We start from the raw sequence: 14,037 nt of genomic DNA, 5'->3' as shown, positions 1-14,037 counted from the left end.
ACATGAGAAACAGAACCAAGCCACTCAGCCTAAATAGTCCAAAGAGGTGTTTCTGCTGTACTTGAGATTCTTCACATTCCAGACCCAGCCAGTTAACCCTTTCCTGATGTGTCGGCCCACGCATTTCTGGTATCATCCTGGTGAATGTTTTCCACACCCTCTCCAGTGCTTCTACGTCCTATTTATAACATAATGACCAGAACAGCCCACATTAAGTGCACTTTGGGACTGAAGCTGAGTGGGAATGGGCAGAGAGCAGCCTGGGAAGGTAAGAGATTCTGATTTGAAATGGTTTAAGCTGAGGAGATACTGAAAAATGACATCACACGAGGGTTGTGATTTGATTGGCTAATAAGGTGCCTGCTAAAACTGAATCTGCGTTAAATTGAATCTGGTTAATTTATTGGTTATGACTTGCATAAAAAGACAGTTAAACTTTTTTAAAAATTCAAAACTAGTTAAATAAGGCTGGAGGGTCAGGTGATGTGGTGTTCCTGTGTGATGTGGAGCTCATTGTGGTTCCCAGTGACCATGTCTGTAGTAAATGTTGGGTGCTGCAAGAACTCCGGCTCAGTCGGTGAGCTGATGTCTGAGCTTCAAACATTGTGACACATAAGGGACGGGAGAGTTCCTGGATGCTGTGTTTCAGGAGGTGGTCACACCTCTTAGACTAACTAAGGGTGTGGTTGTGAGTGAGGCAGGTGGAGAGATCCAGGAGGTACAGTTGCAGGAGAGCCTCAGCCCCTGTCCTTGTCCAACAGGCCCAAGAGCTTTGCTCCCTGTGTGGACAGGAATGGGCACTGCAGGGAGGATGAGCCAACTGACCACAGTATCGTGGTGCAGGCAGCCATTCAAGTGGGGGGGGGGGGGGGAGAGAAGAAGGGAAAGGTTGTAAGTGGTGATCGTATAGTTAGAGGCATAGACGCTCTTTTCTTTGTGACCAGGATCGGGCGTCCTGAAGATTGTTGCCTGTTTGGTGCTCGGGTTTGGGATATCGCATCTGGGCTGCAGAGGAACTTGGAGTGGCGGGATAAAGATCCAGCAGTCGTGGTCCATGTAGGTACCAATAGCATCGATAAAACTAAGACAGAAGTTCTGCTAAGGGAGTATGAACAGCTTGGAGTTAAATTGAAAAGCAGAACCAAAAATGTAATAATCTCTGGACTACTACTTGAGCCATGTACTAATTGGCACAGGGCCAATAAGGTTAAGCAGGTAAATGTGTGGCTGAAAGATTGGTGTGGGAGAAATGGGTTTGAATTCATGGGACACTGGCACCAGTATTGGGCAAGAAGGGATCTGTTCTGATGGGACGGTCTTTACCCGAACAGTGCTGGGGCAAGAGTCCTAGCGAATCGCATAACCGGGGGCTGTAGGCAGGGCTTTAAACTAAATAGTGAGAGTGAGGGTTCAGTTATCAGGGAAGTTTGAAAACCCGATTTAGAGGAGGAGGTAAGAATGCAGCACAACCACAAATACAGCAGCGTGTATGGAAAGGGTCAGCAATCAAACTTCAAGCACACTGGACAAATGAATGACAATGAGAAGAGGGATGGTTAATACAGGACTGAAGATGTTATATCTGAATACACACTGTATAAGGAACAAGGTAATGAGCTTGTGGCACAGATTGAAATTGGTAGGTAAGATGTGGTGGGCATCTCAGAGACATGGCTGTAAGGGGATCAGGGTTGGGAGCTGGATATCCAAAGATATACATCCTGTCAAAAAGATAGGCAGGTGGGCAGAGGGGGTGGGGTTGCCTTATCAGTAAGAAATGAAATTAAATCAATAGTACTAAAATGAAAAAACTGTAGTTGGAGTTATGCAGAGGCCTCCAAACAGTAGTCAGGAGCTGGGGCGCAAGATACACCAGGACATAGAAAAGCTGTGTAGGAAAGGCAAAGTTACAGTGATCATGGGGGTTTTCCATATGTAAGTAGACTGGGAAATCAGGTTGGTCGTGGATTGCAAAGAAGGGAATTTGTGGAATGTCTGAGATGGCTTTTTGGAGCAGTTTGTGGTGGAGCTCACTAGGGAACGGGCAATACTGGATTTAGTGTTGTTTAATGAGGCAGACTTGATAAGGGAACTTAAGATAAAGGAACCCTTAGGAGGCAGTGATCATAAAATAATAGGGTAGGGGAATAGGTTTGGGTCAGATACTCTTTAGAAAGTCTGTTTGGACATGTTGGGCCTAATAGCCTGTTTCCACACTGTAGGGATTCTATGATTGAATTTACTCTACAGCTGAATAAATGCAACTACAGAGGCATGAGGAAGAAGCTGGGTAGAATTGACTGGGAGAGAAGTCTGGCAGGAAAGGCAGTGGAACAGCAATGGCAGGAAGTTTTGGGAGTAATTCAGGAGACACAGCAGATATTCGTCCTGAGGAAAAAGAGACATGTTACAGGGAGGATGAGGTAACCATGGCTGACTAGGGTAGGCAGGGAGAGCATAAAAACAAAAGGGAAAGCATATAATGTGGCAAAGGGCAATGGGAAACCAGAGGATTGGGAAGCTTACAAAGATCAACGGAGGGCAACAAAAAAAATGAGGGAGAAGATTAAATATGAGGATAAGGTAGCCAGTAATATAAGGGAAGAGTGTAAGAGTTTCTTTAGATATATAAAGTGGAAAAGAGAGGCAAAAGTGGACCCTGGGCTGCTGGAAAATGACACTGGAGAGATAGTAGTGGGGAACAAGGAAATGGCTGAGGAATTGAATAATTTGTCAGTTTTTACAGTGGAAGACATAAGTAATGTCCAAACAAAATCTAGAGTGAGGGGGCAGAGCTGAGTATGGTGATCATCACCAAGGAGAAGGTGCTGGACAAACTGAATGGCCTGCATGTGGATACATCACCTGGACCAGATGGAGTACACCTCAGAGCTCTCGGAGAGATAGCTGAAGAGGTAGTGGAGGTGTTAATGGTGATCTTTCAGGAATCACTTGAATCAGGAAGGGTCACAGAGGATTGGAAAATCGCTGACGTGACATGTCTGTTTAACAAGGGAGTACGGTAAAGAAGGGAAAATCACAGACCGATTAACCTAATCTCGGTCTTGGGTAAGATCCTGGAATCCATTGTGAACGATGAGATTTCTCCACACTTGGAACTGTATGGTATAATAGGGCCAAGTCAGCATGGTTTCATCAAGGGGAGGTCATGCCTGATAAATCTTCTAGAATTCTGAGCAAGTAATGAACAGGTTTGACCAAGGAGAGCCAATGTGGATGTTATGTATGTGGACTTCAAGAAGGTCTTTGCCAAGATGCTACACAGGAGGCTACTGAGTAAGATAAGGGCCCATGGTGTCAGAGGCAAGGTGCTAGCATGGATAGAAGCCTGGCTGTCTGGCAGGAAGCAGAGAGTGGGGATAAAAGGGTCCTTCTCAGGATGGCAGCTGGTGACAAGTGGTGTTCTGCAAGGCTCAGTGTTGGGACAACCTTCCACTTTATACAGTAACAATCTAGATGAAGGAATCGAGAGCATTCTGACTAGGTTTGCAGACGATACAAAGGTAGGTAGAGGGACCGGTAGCATTGAGGAGATGGGGAGGCTGCAGAAGGATTTGGAGAGGTTGGAGAGTGGGTAAAGAAGTGGCAGATAGAGTACCAGGGGAAAGTGTGAGGTCATGCACTTTGATGGGAAGAATAGAGGCTGTAGACTATTTTCTCAATGGGGAGAAACTTCCTAAGTCTGAAGTGCAAAGAGACTTGGGAGTTCTATTCCAGGATTCTCCTAAGGTAAATTTGCAGGTTGAGTCAGTAGTTAGGAAGGCAAATGCAATGATGGCATTTTATTATGAGATGACTTGAATATAAAAGTAGGGATATACTTCTGAGGCTCTGTAAGGCTCTGGTCAGACCATATTTGGAGTATTGTGTGCAGTTTAGGCCCATATCTCAGGAAGGATGAACTGGCCCTGGAGTGTGTTCAGAGGAGGTTCATGAGAACAGTCCCAGGAATGAAAAGCTTAACACATGAGGCACATTTGAGGATTCTGAGCCTATACTCAACATAATTTAGAAGGATGAATGGGGATCTAACTGAAAAATTCAGAATTCAGTGTGGCGTGGATAGAGTAAATGTTGGGAAGATGTTCCCATTGGTAGGAGAGACTAGGGCCTGAGGGCACAGCCTTAGAGTAAAGGGAAGAGCTTTTAGAACAGATAAAAGGAGAAACTTCTTCAGCCATAGAGAGGTGAATCTGTAGAATCCATTGACACAGAAGGTTATGGCGGCCAGGTCATGCAGTATATTTAAGACTGAGATAGATAGGTTTTTGATTATCAAAGGGAGAAAGCAGGAAAATGAGGTTGAGAAACTTAACAGGTGTGATTGAATGGCAGAGCAGACTCAGTGGGCTGAATGGCCTAATTTCTGTTCCTTTGACTTATGGTCTTATACCAAGTGTGGTCTAACCAAGTTTCTGTACAGGTATAGCACAATTTCCTTACTTTTCAATTGTGACTCTAGAAATAAAACTTGGTGTTTGGTTTCTGTTTGTATTTATCCTTGTATTTATTACCTTGTTAATCAATGGCACAACTTTCAGCGATAGTTACATTTCTTATATTCTGAGAACAATCTATTGTCCAATTCCCCCTGCTTAAGGCTTCCAAGTATTAAGTGGTCTCCTTAGTCTTCCTACCTAATGTACCATGTCACATTTATCTGTGTTGAACTTCATTGGCCAGTTATTTCCCCAATTTATATCACTTCCCATCCTCTGCCACTCTGAAAGCTAACCTTTGCTCCCACTTTCCACTAACTTTATTGAAGACTGACACCAATTCACTCACTTGTTTCCTGGCTCCATGTTGTCTAACTTTATGAATGGTTCTGCTGTGAGGCAGCTTACGGGGGGTTTTTGAAAGCCCAGCTAAATTTCATTGTCATTGTCTACTTTGTACCTTACTGCCTCAAAATATTCAATAAGGTTGGTCAAGCAAGATTTATCCTTTGGAATTCTTTGTTTGGTTTTCCCTACAATATTCTTCATCTTCCATTCTGTCCTTCAGCAAGGATTCCATTTTTTTCCTACTTCTGGTGTTAGATTGACTAATCTATGATTGTTTTAGTCTATAATTGTTCCATTAGTCTCTTACATTGCTGATCTCAATCTGGTATTGTGATCGCTCTTCCCTGTTGGCAGTCTTGACCTGAAGAAGGGCTTATGCCCGAAACATCGATTCTCCTGCTCCTTGAATGCTGCCTGACCTGCTGCGCTTTTCTAGCAACACATTTTCACCACTTCATTTTCCCATAGCCTCTTTTGTTTTTCTCTCTTGAGGCAGTGACTTGTAGCATGGATCCCTCAGTGCTGGCTTGCTCCCAAATGGCTAATCTCCCCCCTGTGTCAGCGTGGTCCTCAGCTGATATGGACACAGGCTGCAGAGCAAGCAACCATCTTGCTGTGTCCCTTTGGACGTTTGATGCATTGTTTTTGATGTATGCCGGCAAGTAGCGATCGCTGAACAAAAGTCTGGTGTCTATTTGTATGTGCACTTCCTTCGATTGAAATTAGTTTTATTTCCACATTATAAGTTTGTTTGAGGTTTTGTTTACATTTCCAGTACAGTCGAACCACAGAAGTGTTACAGTGGTCCCTGTGCTGAATTGCTTCCTGGTTTATATCCCACACCGAGATAAGAATGGGACAAGTCACAGAGCTGTACAGCACGGAAACAGACCCTTTGGACCAACTTGTCCACACCAACCAGATATCCTAAATCTACTACCCTTTGCCAGCATTTGTCCCATGTCCCTCCAAACCCCTCCTAGTCATGTACCCATCCAGATGCCTTTTAAATGCTGTAATTGTACCAGCCACCACTACTTCCTCTGGCAGCTCATTTCATACACGCACCACCCCCTACATGAAAATGTTGCCCTTTAGGTTCCTTTTATATCTTTCCTTCTCGCCTTAAACCTATGCCCTTTAATTTTGGACTCTCCCATCCTGGGGAGAAGATCTTGTGTATTCACTCTATCCATTCCCCTCATGATTTTATAAACTTCCATAAGGTTTCTCAGCCTCCAATGCTCCAAGGAAAATAGCCCCAGTCTATTCAGCCTCTCCCTACTGCTCAAAACATCCAACCCTGGCAACATCCTTGTAAATCTTTTCAAAAAGAATGGATACCCAATGAACACAGTCCGCCGATTTCTCAGCAACAAACCCAAACAAGCAGACAAACATGTCCAGAAACCTTAGCCACTCTCCTCTACATCAAAGACATCTCTGAAATGACTGCCAGACTACTCAGAACCCATGGCATCATGGTAGCCCACAAGTTCACCAACATACTAAAACAGCAGCTAATGAACTTGAAAGACTCTATACAGATCTAATGTCATTTACAAAATACCTTGCAAGGACTGTAACAAACACTACATTGGACAAACAGGCAGAAAACTAGCCACCAGGATACATGAACACCAACTAGCCACAAAAAGACATGACCCTCTCTCACTAGTATCCTTACATACAGATAAGGAAAGACACCACCTCGCCTGGGACACATCATCCATGCTAGGACGAGCCAAACAAAGACATGCATGAGAATTCCTCGAAGCATGACATCCCAACCGGAACTCTATCAACAAACACATCGAGTTAGACCCCATCTACCACCCCCTGAGAAAAGGAACAGGAAGTGACTTCACCGTAGGAAATGACATCACCAACCCAAACATATAAATAGAAATCAGGAATTTTCAGCATTGCTTCACCTGAGGCCCACTGAAGATGTTACCCAGTAGAGTAATGAAACGTCTGAGAATTCCAGCTCCGTGAGCAAACCTACATCCAAAACCTCAACCTGAGCTACAAATCTTCTCAAAACCCACTTTTCTGAACCCGTTCAGATTTCACAACATCCTTTCTAAAGCAGGGAGAATAGAATTGCACATAGTACTCCAAACGTGGCCTAATCAATGTCCTGTACAGCTGCAATATGACCTCCCAATTCCCATACCCAACGCACTGACTAATAAAGGCAAGTGCACCAATCACCGCCTTCACTATCCTGACTACCTGCAACTCAACTTTCAAGGAGCTATGAACCTGAACTCTCTTTGTTAAGCAACACTCCTCAGGACCTTACCATTAGTGTAAAAGTCCTGCCCCTGATTTGCCTTTCCAAAATTCAGCACCTCACATTTATAATTAATTTATAATTAAACTCCATCTGCCACTCGTCAGCCTATGAGCCCATCTGATCAAGGTCCCATTGTAATCTGAGGTAACCTTTGCTGTCCAAGTATGGTGTCATCTGTAAACTTACTAACCGTACCTCCTATTTTCACATTTAAATCATCCTGAACCATTTCTGACCTAAGGCAAAGGTGATTGACAAATAGGCATAGGCTTCTTTTAAGTCCCTCTGGTAGGACAAAGCTCAAATGATATGGTACCTTCAGACCACACGCGATGCCCTTGGCTGAACATTCATGTGATGAAGTCTCCCCACTCTAGCAAGTGTTTTGCTGTGGTTTACAGGGCACAGATAATTGGCAAACAGTGTTGGCTGTTCTGTTTTCACTTCTAGTCAGAGGGCATGTGATCCACCGGGTCAGTCACCACCTTTCCCCGGCTGCACACTTCACCTGTTTCTGATTGAATTAGCTACGCAAGGTTTCAGTACACTTTGCATCATAGTTTTGGGGAGAACTAGTCAGGCATCTAAATTTCCAGAGCTTAGGTCTTGTTGTAGTAACATCTGTCACTAATGGATAGATTGATTAGCTCATAAAGTCAAAGGAATTATGAGTGATTTTAGGCACTGCAGTACGAGCTTTCTTTATCCTCTTGCTGTTATCCTTGCATTGTTACTTGCAAATTGTGCCAAGTTACCCTTTAAAGGTGAACTGCACCTGAACTCTGGTTCTGCAACCATTTCTTTTGGTGAGTTTGTAGCTTAGTTTATGTTCCTTGCAAGGCCAAAGCCAGCCTGTACTTAAAAGAGCATGGGCCATCACTCAGTAAGATTCACAGACCAGCATTAGGTTTGACAATCAAACCTGTTTCTCTATTTAATTTGTAAGTGTTAGTTTTATCTTCTACATTTGAAAAAGTCTTCAGGTTTTTTTTGCCTTGATGTCCATGTCGTGTTTCGCCTTTTCAGTACATCCAAAATCAGAGTGATCCAAGCAAGATAGATCTGACTGTCAACATTCTGACAATGGGATACTGGCCAACGTACACACCCATGGAAATACATTTACCTGCTGAGGTAAGTGTAATATTACTCATTATTGGCATCTGCAACATAGTGCAAACTCCACAACTGGATGAGCTAAGCTTCCCCAGAACCTGAAATTTACAAAGCCATGGATAAAGTTTGTGTTGTGTTGCACACCTCAGAGCTGGCACCACTGTTATTCCGCATGGACAAAATCAATTTGGATTTTGGAACCTGGAATATAGTACCATCCCCATCCTCTAGCTCTCTGTCTGTCTTTCTCTCTGAACCCCCTGAGAAAATATTTCTTTGACAAGTTTTTAGGTGGTAGTGGGCGGCACGGTGGCACAGTGGCTAGCACTGCTGCCTCACAGCGCCAGAGACCCGGGTTCAATTCCCGACTCAGGCGACTGACTGTGTGGAGTTTGCACATTCTCCCCGTGTCTGCGTGGGTTTCCTCCGGGTGCTCCGGTTTCCTCCCACAGTCCAAATATGTGCGGGTCAGGTGAATTGGCCATGCTAAATTGCCCGTAGTGTTAGGTAAGGGGTAAATGTAGGGGTACGGGTGGGTTGCGCTTCGGCGGGTCGGTGTGGACTTGTTGGGCCGAAGGGCCTGTTTCCACACTAAGTAATCTAAATCTAATCTAAAGTAATCTAAATCTAAATCTAATCTAGCCATATGCTACAATCTTCTCATTTTCTGAAAAATTTGTTTATTTGAGAAAAGTTCCCCTCCTGCACAGTGCTATCCCCCTACACACCAGTTCATTAGAGAGTGGGGGAAAGAAAAAACTTAACCACGAAATCTTTCCAAATATTAGCCTGCATTTTGTGAGCCACACTAGGGCAGAGATGTACAATTTTAAAGGAGTCTGCAAGCACATCAGGAACAAACTGAAATCTGTTTCACTTATCGGTTTTGACTAACTATTGGTGGGGGTGGGAGAATGGTGGCTCAGTGTGCCAGGGATCCAGGTTAGATTCCATCCTTGGGTGACTGTCTGACTGTGTGGAGTTTACACATTCTCCCTGTGTCTGCATGGGTTTCCTCTGGGTGCTTTGGATTCTCCCATAGTCCAAAGATATGCAGGTTAGGTGGATTGGCGATGCTAAATTGCCCAAAATGTCCAGGGATGTGAAGGCTATGTGGGTTAGCTGTAGGAAGTGCAGGGTTACAAGGATAGGGTAGAGGGGTGGGTCTGCGGGAAATACTGTTCAGGCAGTGAGTGTGGACTCGCGGGACTGAATGACCTGCTTCCACGTTGTAGGGATTCTATGACTCACTGATTCCTATATCGGAGAGGACTTGAGGAAACGTTAAACCGTTTGAGCTTAGAAGGATGAGACAGGATTTTATTGATCCTGGGGGGACTTGCCAGGGCTGATCCTGAAAGGATGTTTTCCTCCTGAGAGAGTACAACCAGGGGCATTGTTTAAAAATATGGGCCTTCCACTTAAGATGGAAATGAGAGGAGGTTCCTCAGAGGGTGTTTTAGTCTGTCAAAGTGTCTTCCCATGATCAAGTCATTGAGTATTTTTAAGTCAAAGATTCTTCATGAACATGGCTACTGAGGGAGAGGGGTGTGCTGTTGATGTGGGAAATGAGATGATGAGTTGACGCCACAATCCAATCAGCCATGATCTTGCTGTATAGGGGAGAAGGCACTCGAGACTGACTGACTGACTGACTGACCAATTCCTGTTACTAATACATCTGTGTGTTTGAACTGGCATGAGTGACATTGAGGGGTGAGTCATTGTTTTAGTGCAAAGGTTGGGGTGACACCGTGTAATTCATCCTGTTGATGCTGGAACCAGGCTGAGATATTGCTGGAAGGAAAAAGGATTACTGTTTGGTTTCTTGTTTTTTATAATCTGTTAATTTCTCCTGGTATCTAGAACCATCCTACTCTCAGTAGCTTCTTTTAGTGATCACTTCCCTGATTTTCAAGCTCTCAACATGATCACTTCTGTTACCCTTGAACACTTCAAACCACTCGTTTGTTTCTATCCCAAATTAATGTCTTTCCTCACGTTTAACATTTTGACTGGTGTTGAAAACTCAAACTCCTGAGCAACCTCCTGTGGAAGAGTGTTGCCTGATGGGCTTTTATTATCAACCTCAAGGAGCAGGAAGAGAATGGGGAATCATTTGGAAACAAGGAAGAAAGACAGGCATATGACAGTGAGGGCGTTGCAGGATCATCATTGTGAAGGGGGACACTGGCTTTCTATGTCTGTGCAAGTGTGGGACATCCAGTTTCTCCTGGAGTACTAGGTCCCATGGTCTACTGGGAGCTGTCTTCCAAATAATAAGGGAGGCCTAAAGACCAACTTGAAAATTCCAGTCAGTCGACCATAACCAACCTTTTAAACATACTAACAACTTAGCAGCGGATTCAATAACCAGTGATTACGATCTGGAATGTGTGACCTAAAAGGCAGTGGAAGCAGATTTGGTAACTACTTTCAAAGAGATTATGATAAATACTTAATTGTGCAGGATGATAAGTAAAGAGTAGGTCTGTGTTAAATAGCCAACAGAAGAATGAATGGAAGTGACTGTGACATCGAGATGTCATTGTAATGTTTAAATATGTATGTTTTTAGATGATAAAATTGCAGGAGGTATTTAAAACGTTTTACCTTGGGAAACACAGTGGCAGAAAACTCCAGTGGCAGCCAACATTGGGGCACTCTGTTTTGAAAGCGGAATTCAAAGAGGTAATGCTTTAGTTATGAATTGTTTCTTGAATCTATCTTGTTGCATGCATCTATAAACAATGGTCACTGTTTCTTCCTGTTTATCCTATCAACGTCTTTAATCATTTCAAATAACTTCATTCGACCATTCCTGAATCTTTTGATCTGTCGAACACAAGCCTACTCTGTACAACTTGTCCTCACAGTTTAACCCTTTTCACCCTGGTTAATCTGTTTCGCATCTTCCAGGGTCAGTCTAACTTTCCCAAGGTGTGATTGTCAGAACTGAATACAGTACTGCCTTTCTGGTCTATTTGGAGCTCTGGACATAACCTCCATCCCATTATTTTCAGGAAAACAGTAGCCTTGTTTTAATTGTGTTTCTTGTATCGGTTCACTGACTTTTCGTGGGTGTCTACTTTTCTCCCAGCTTGCTCAGATCCTCCATAGCTTCTGTTGCTATTTTAAACTGTACTCTGATCAATCATTTTTAGATTCACTGTGAATAATCACTCAAATGGCCTGTTCCACACTCTTTGCAACTTGCTGCAGTGTTTGGTATTTGCCAATAATGTGATGGGATTGCATTTTAGTTCATCTCTCTGTGGAGCATTATTAAATGTTTTCTTGAAGTTCACATAAATGACATCTATTTGCACTGCATGAGCCAACCAATTTACATCATTTACTTCAAAAACAAATTAGGTTTAATTTGCAGAGTGTAGCCTTTTACAAATCACTCCCGTCCCCCACCCCCCCCGCCCCCCCCGTCTCCCCTCTGTTTGTCTGTTGTACTCTCACTTGTTCTTTTAATTGTGAAGTCACTGTAAATCATTTAAGACAGTCGATGGTGGCCTAAATAGGCCTGTCATTCCCTTGTATATTACTCCAACCTTCCTAAATACAGAGAATGGATATAGCGGGTTTCTGTTGGAAAAGCACCATCACCGGACCCATGGCTGTAATGTTGACTCTCCTGCTCCTCGGGGGGGGGGGGGTTGGTACCCAGGGAGATAGTGAGAAAAGAGATCAATCTGAGACTGGTACAGCTGAGAAAAAAAGGGAGTCAAACAGTCAGGGCAGGCAGGGACAAAGCAGAGAACAAGATACGACTGATAAATTAACTGTACTTATTTCAATGCAAGGAGCCCAGGGAAGGCAGATGAACTCAGGGCATGGTTAGGAACATGGAACTGGGGTATCATAGCATGGAAACATGGCTCAGGGATGGGCAGGACTGGCAGCTTGATGTTCCAGGATACAAATACTACAGGAAGGATAGAAAGGGAAGAGAGGAGGGGAGAGTGGCATTTTTGATAAGGGATAGCATTACAGCTGTGCTGAGGGAGGATATTCCCAGAAATACATCCAGGGAAGTTATTTGGGTGGAACTGAGAAATAAGAAAGGGATTGTATTATAGACCCCTTAATAGTCAGAGAGAAATTGAGAAACAGATTTGTAAGGAGATCTCTGAAAGAACAAAAGGATGGTTATGGTAGGGGATTTTAACTTTCCAAACATAGACTGGGACTGCCATAGTGTTAGGGGTCTACATGGAGAGGAATTAGTTAAGTGCGTACAAGAAAATTTTGATTCAGTATGTGGATGTACCTACTAGAGAGACTGCGAAACTTGACCTACTCTTGGGAAATAAGGCAGGGCAGGTGACTGAGGTGACAGTGGGGGAGCACTTTGGGGCCAGTGACCATAATTCTATTCGTTTTAAAATCGTGATGGAAAAGGATAGACCAGATCTAAAAGTTGAAGTTCTAAATTGGAGAAAGGCCAATTTTGACGGTATTAGGCAAGAACTTTCAAAAGTTGATTGGGGACAGATGTTTCCAGGTAAAGGGACAGATGGAAAATGAGATAACAAGAATCCAGAGAAAGTATATCCCAGTTAGGGTGAAAGGGAAGGCTGGTAGGTATAGGGAATGTTGGATGCCTAAAGAAATTGAGGGTTTGGTTAAGAAAAAGGAAGCATATGTCAGGTATAGACAGGAGAGATCGAGTGAATCCTTAGAGTATAAAGGAAGTAGGAATATACTTAAGAGGGAAATCAGGAGGGCAAAAAAAGGACATGAGGTAGCTTTGGCAAATAGAATTAAGGAGAATCCAAAGGGTTTTTACAAATATATTAAGGACAAAAGGGTAACTAGGGAGAGAGTACGGCCCCTCAAAAATCAGCAAGGCGGACTTTGTATGGAGCCGCAGGAGATGGGGGAGATGCTAAACGAGTATTTTGCATCAGTATTTACTGTGAAAAAGGACATGGAAGATGTCGAATGTAAGGAAATAGATGGTGACATCTTGAAAAATGTCCTTATTACAGAGGAGGAAGTGCTGGATGTCTTGAAACACATAAAAGTGGATAAATCCCCAGGACCTGATCGGGTGTACCTTCGAACTTTGGGAAGCTAGGGAAGTGATTGCTGGGCCTCTTGCTGAGATGTTTGTATCATCGATAGTCACAGGTGAGGTGCCGGAAGACTGGAGGTTGGCTAACGTGGTGCCACTGTTTAAGAAGGGCGGTAAAGACAAGCCAGGGAACTATAGACCAGTGAGCCTGACCTCAGTGGTGGGCAAGTTGTTGGAGGGAATCCTGAGGGACAGGATGTACATGTATTTGGAAAGGCAAGGACTGATTAGGGATAGTCAACATGGCTTTATGCGTGGGAAATCATGTCTCACAAACATTATTGAGCTTTTTGAAATAAAAAAAGAAGATTGATGAGGGTAGAGCAGTAGATGTGATCTATATGGATTTCAGTAAGGCATTCGACAAGGCTCCCCATGGGAGACTGGTTAACAAGGTTAGATCTCATGGAATACAGGGAGAACTAACCAATTGGATACAGAACTGGCTCAAAGGTAGAAGACAGAGGGTGGTGGTGGAGGGTTGTTTTTCAGACTGGAGGCCTGTGACCAGTGGAGTGCCACAAGGATCGGTGCTGGGTCCACTGCTTTTTGTCAGTTATATAAATGATTTGGATATGATCATAAGAGGTACAATTAGTAAGTTTGCAGATGACACCAAAATTGGAGGTGTAGCGGACAGCGAAGAGGGTTACCTCCGATTACAGGATCTGGGCCAGATGGGCCAATGGGCTGAGATGTGGCAGATGGAGTTTAATTCCGAT

General features: G+C 43.7%; 2 protein-coding genes across 5 annotated transcripts in view; one reads left to right on the top strand and one right to left on the bottom strand.

Annotated features, from left to right (window-relative positions):
• Nucleotides 1–14,037, bottom strand: part of phex (phosphate regulating endopeptidase homolog, X-linked) — a 342,975-nt gene that overhangs the window by 25,547 nt on the left and 303,391 nt on the right. The gene's annotated exons all lie outside the window — the stretch shown is intronic.
• The window catches only part of LOC122554895 (cullin-4A-like), a 61,021-nt gene that overhangs the window by 41,576 nt on the left and 5,408 nt on the right, over nt 1–14,037 (top strand). For 3 of the 4 annotated variants that reach the window (XM_043700271.2, XM_043700270.2, XM_087993119.1), the window contains 2 exons: nt 8,137–8,244; nt 10,804–10,917. In XM_043700271.2, the coding sequence (XP_043556206.2) occupies nt 8,137–8,244; nt 10,804–10,917 (222 nt within the window). Of the gene's footprint in view, nt 1–8,136; nt 8,245–10,803; nt 10,918–13,229; nt 13,377–14,037 lie in introns of those variants that run through there. The other variant, XM_087993118.1, reaches the window with a different exon arrangement.

The sequence above is a fragment of the Chiloscyllium plagiosum genome, unplaced genomic scaffold (assembly GCF_037043375.1).
Source record: "Chiloscyllium plagiosum isolate Xiang-an unplaced genomic scaffold, Cpla_swu_hap1 HiC_scaffold_12, whole genome shotgun sequence".
Classification (NCBI taxonomy): Eukaryota; Metazoa; Chordata; class Chondrichthyes; order Orectolobiformes; family Hemiscylliidae; genus Chiloscyllium; species Chiloscyllium plagiosum.
The sequence above is the reverse complement of the archived record's forward strand: the minus strand, read 5'-3'. Positions and strand labels throughout refer to the sequence as shown.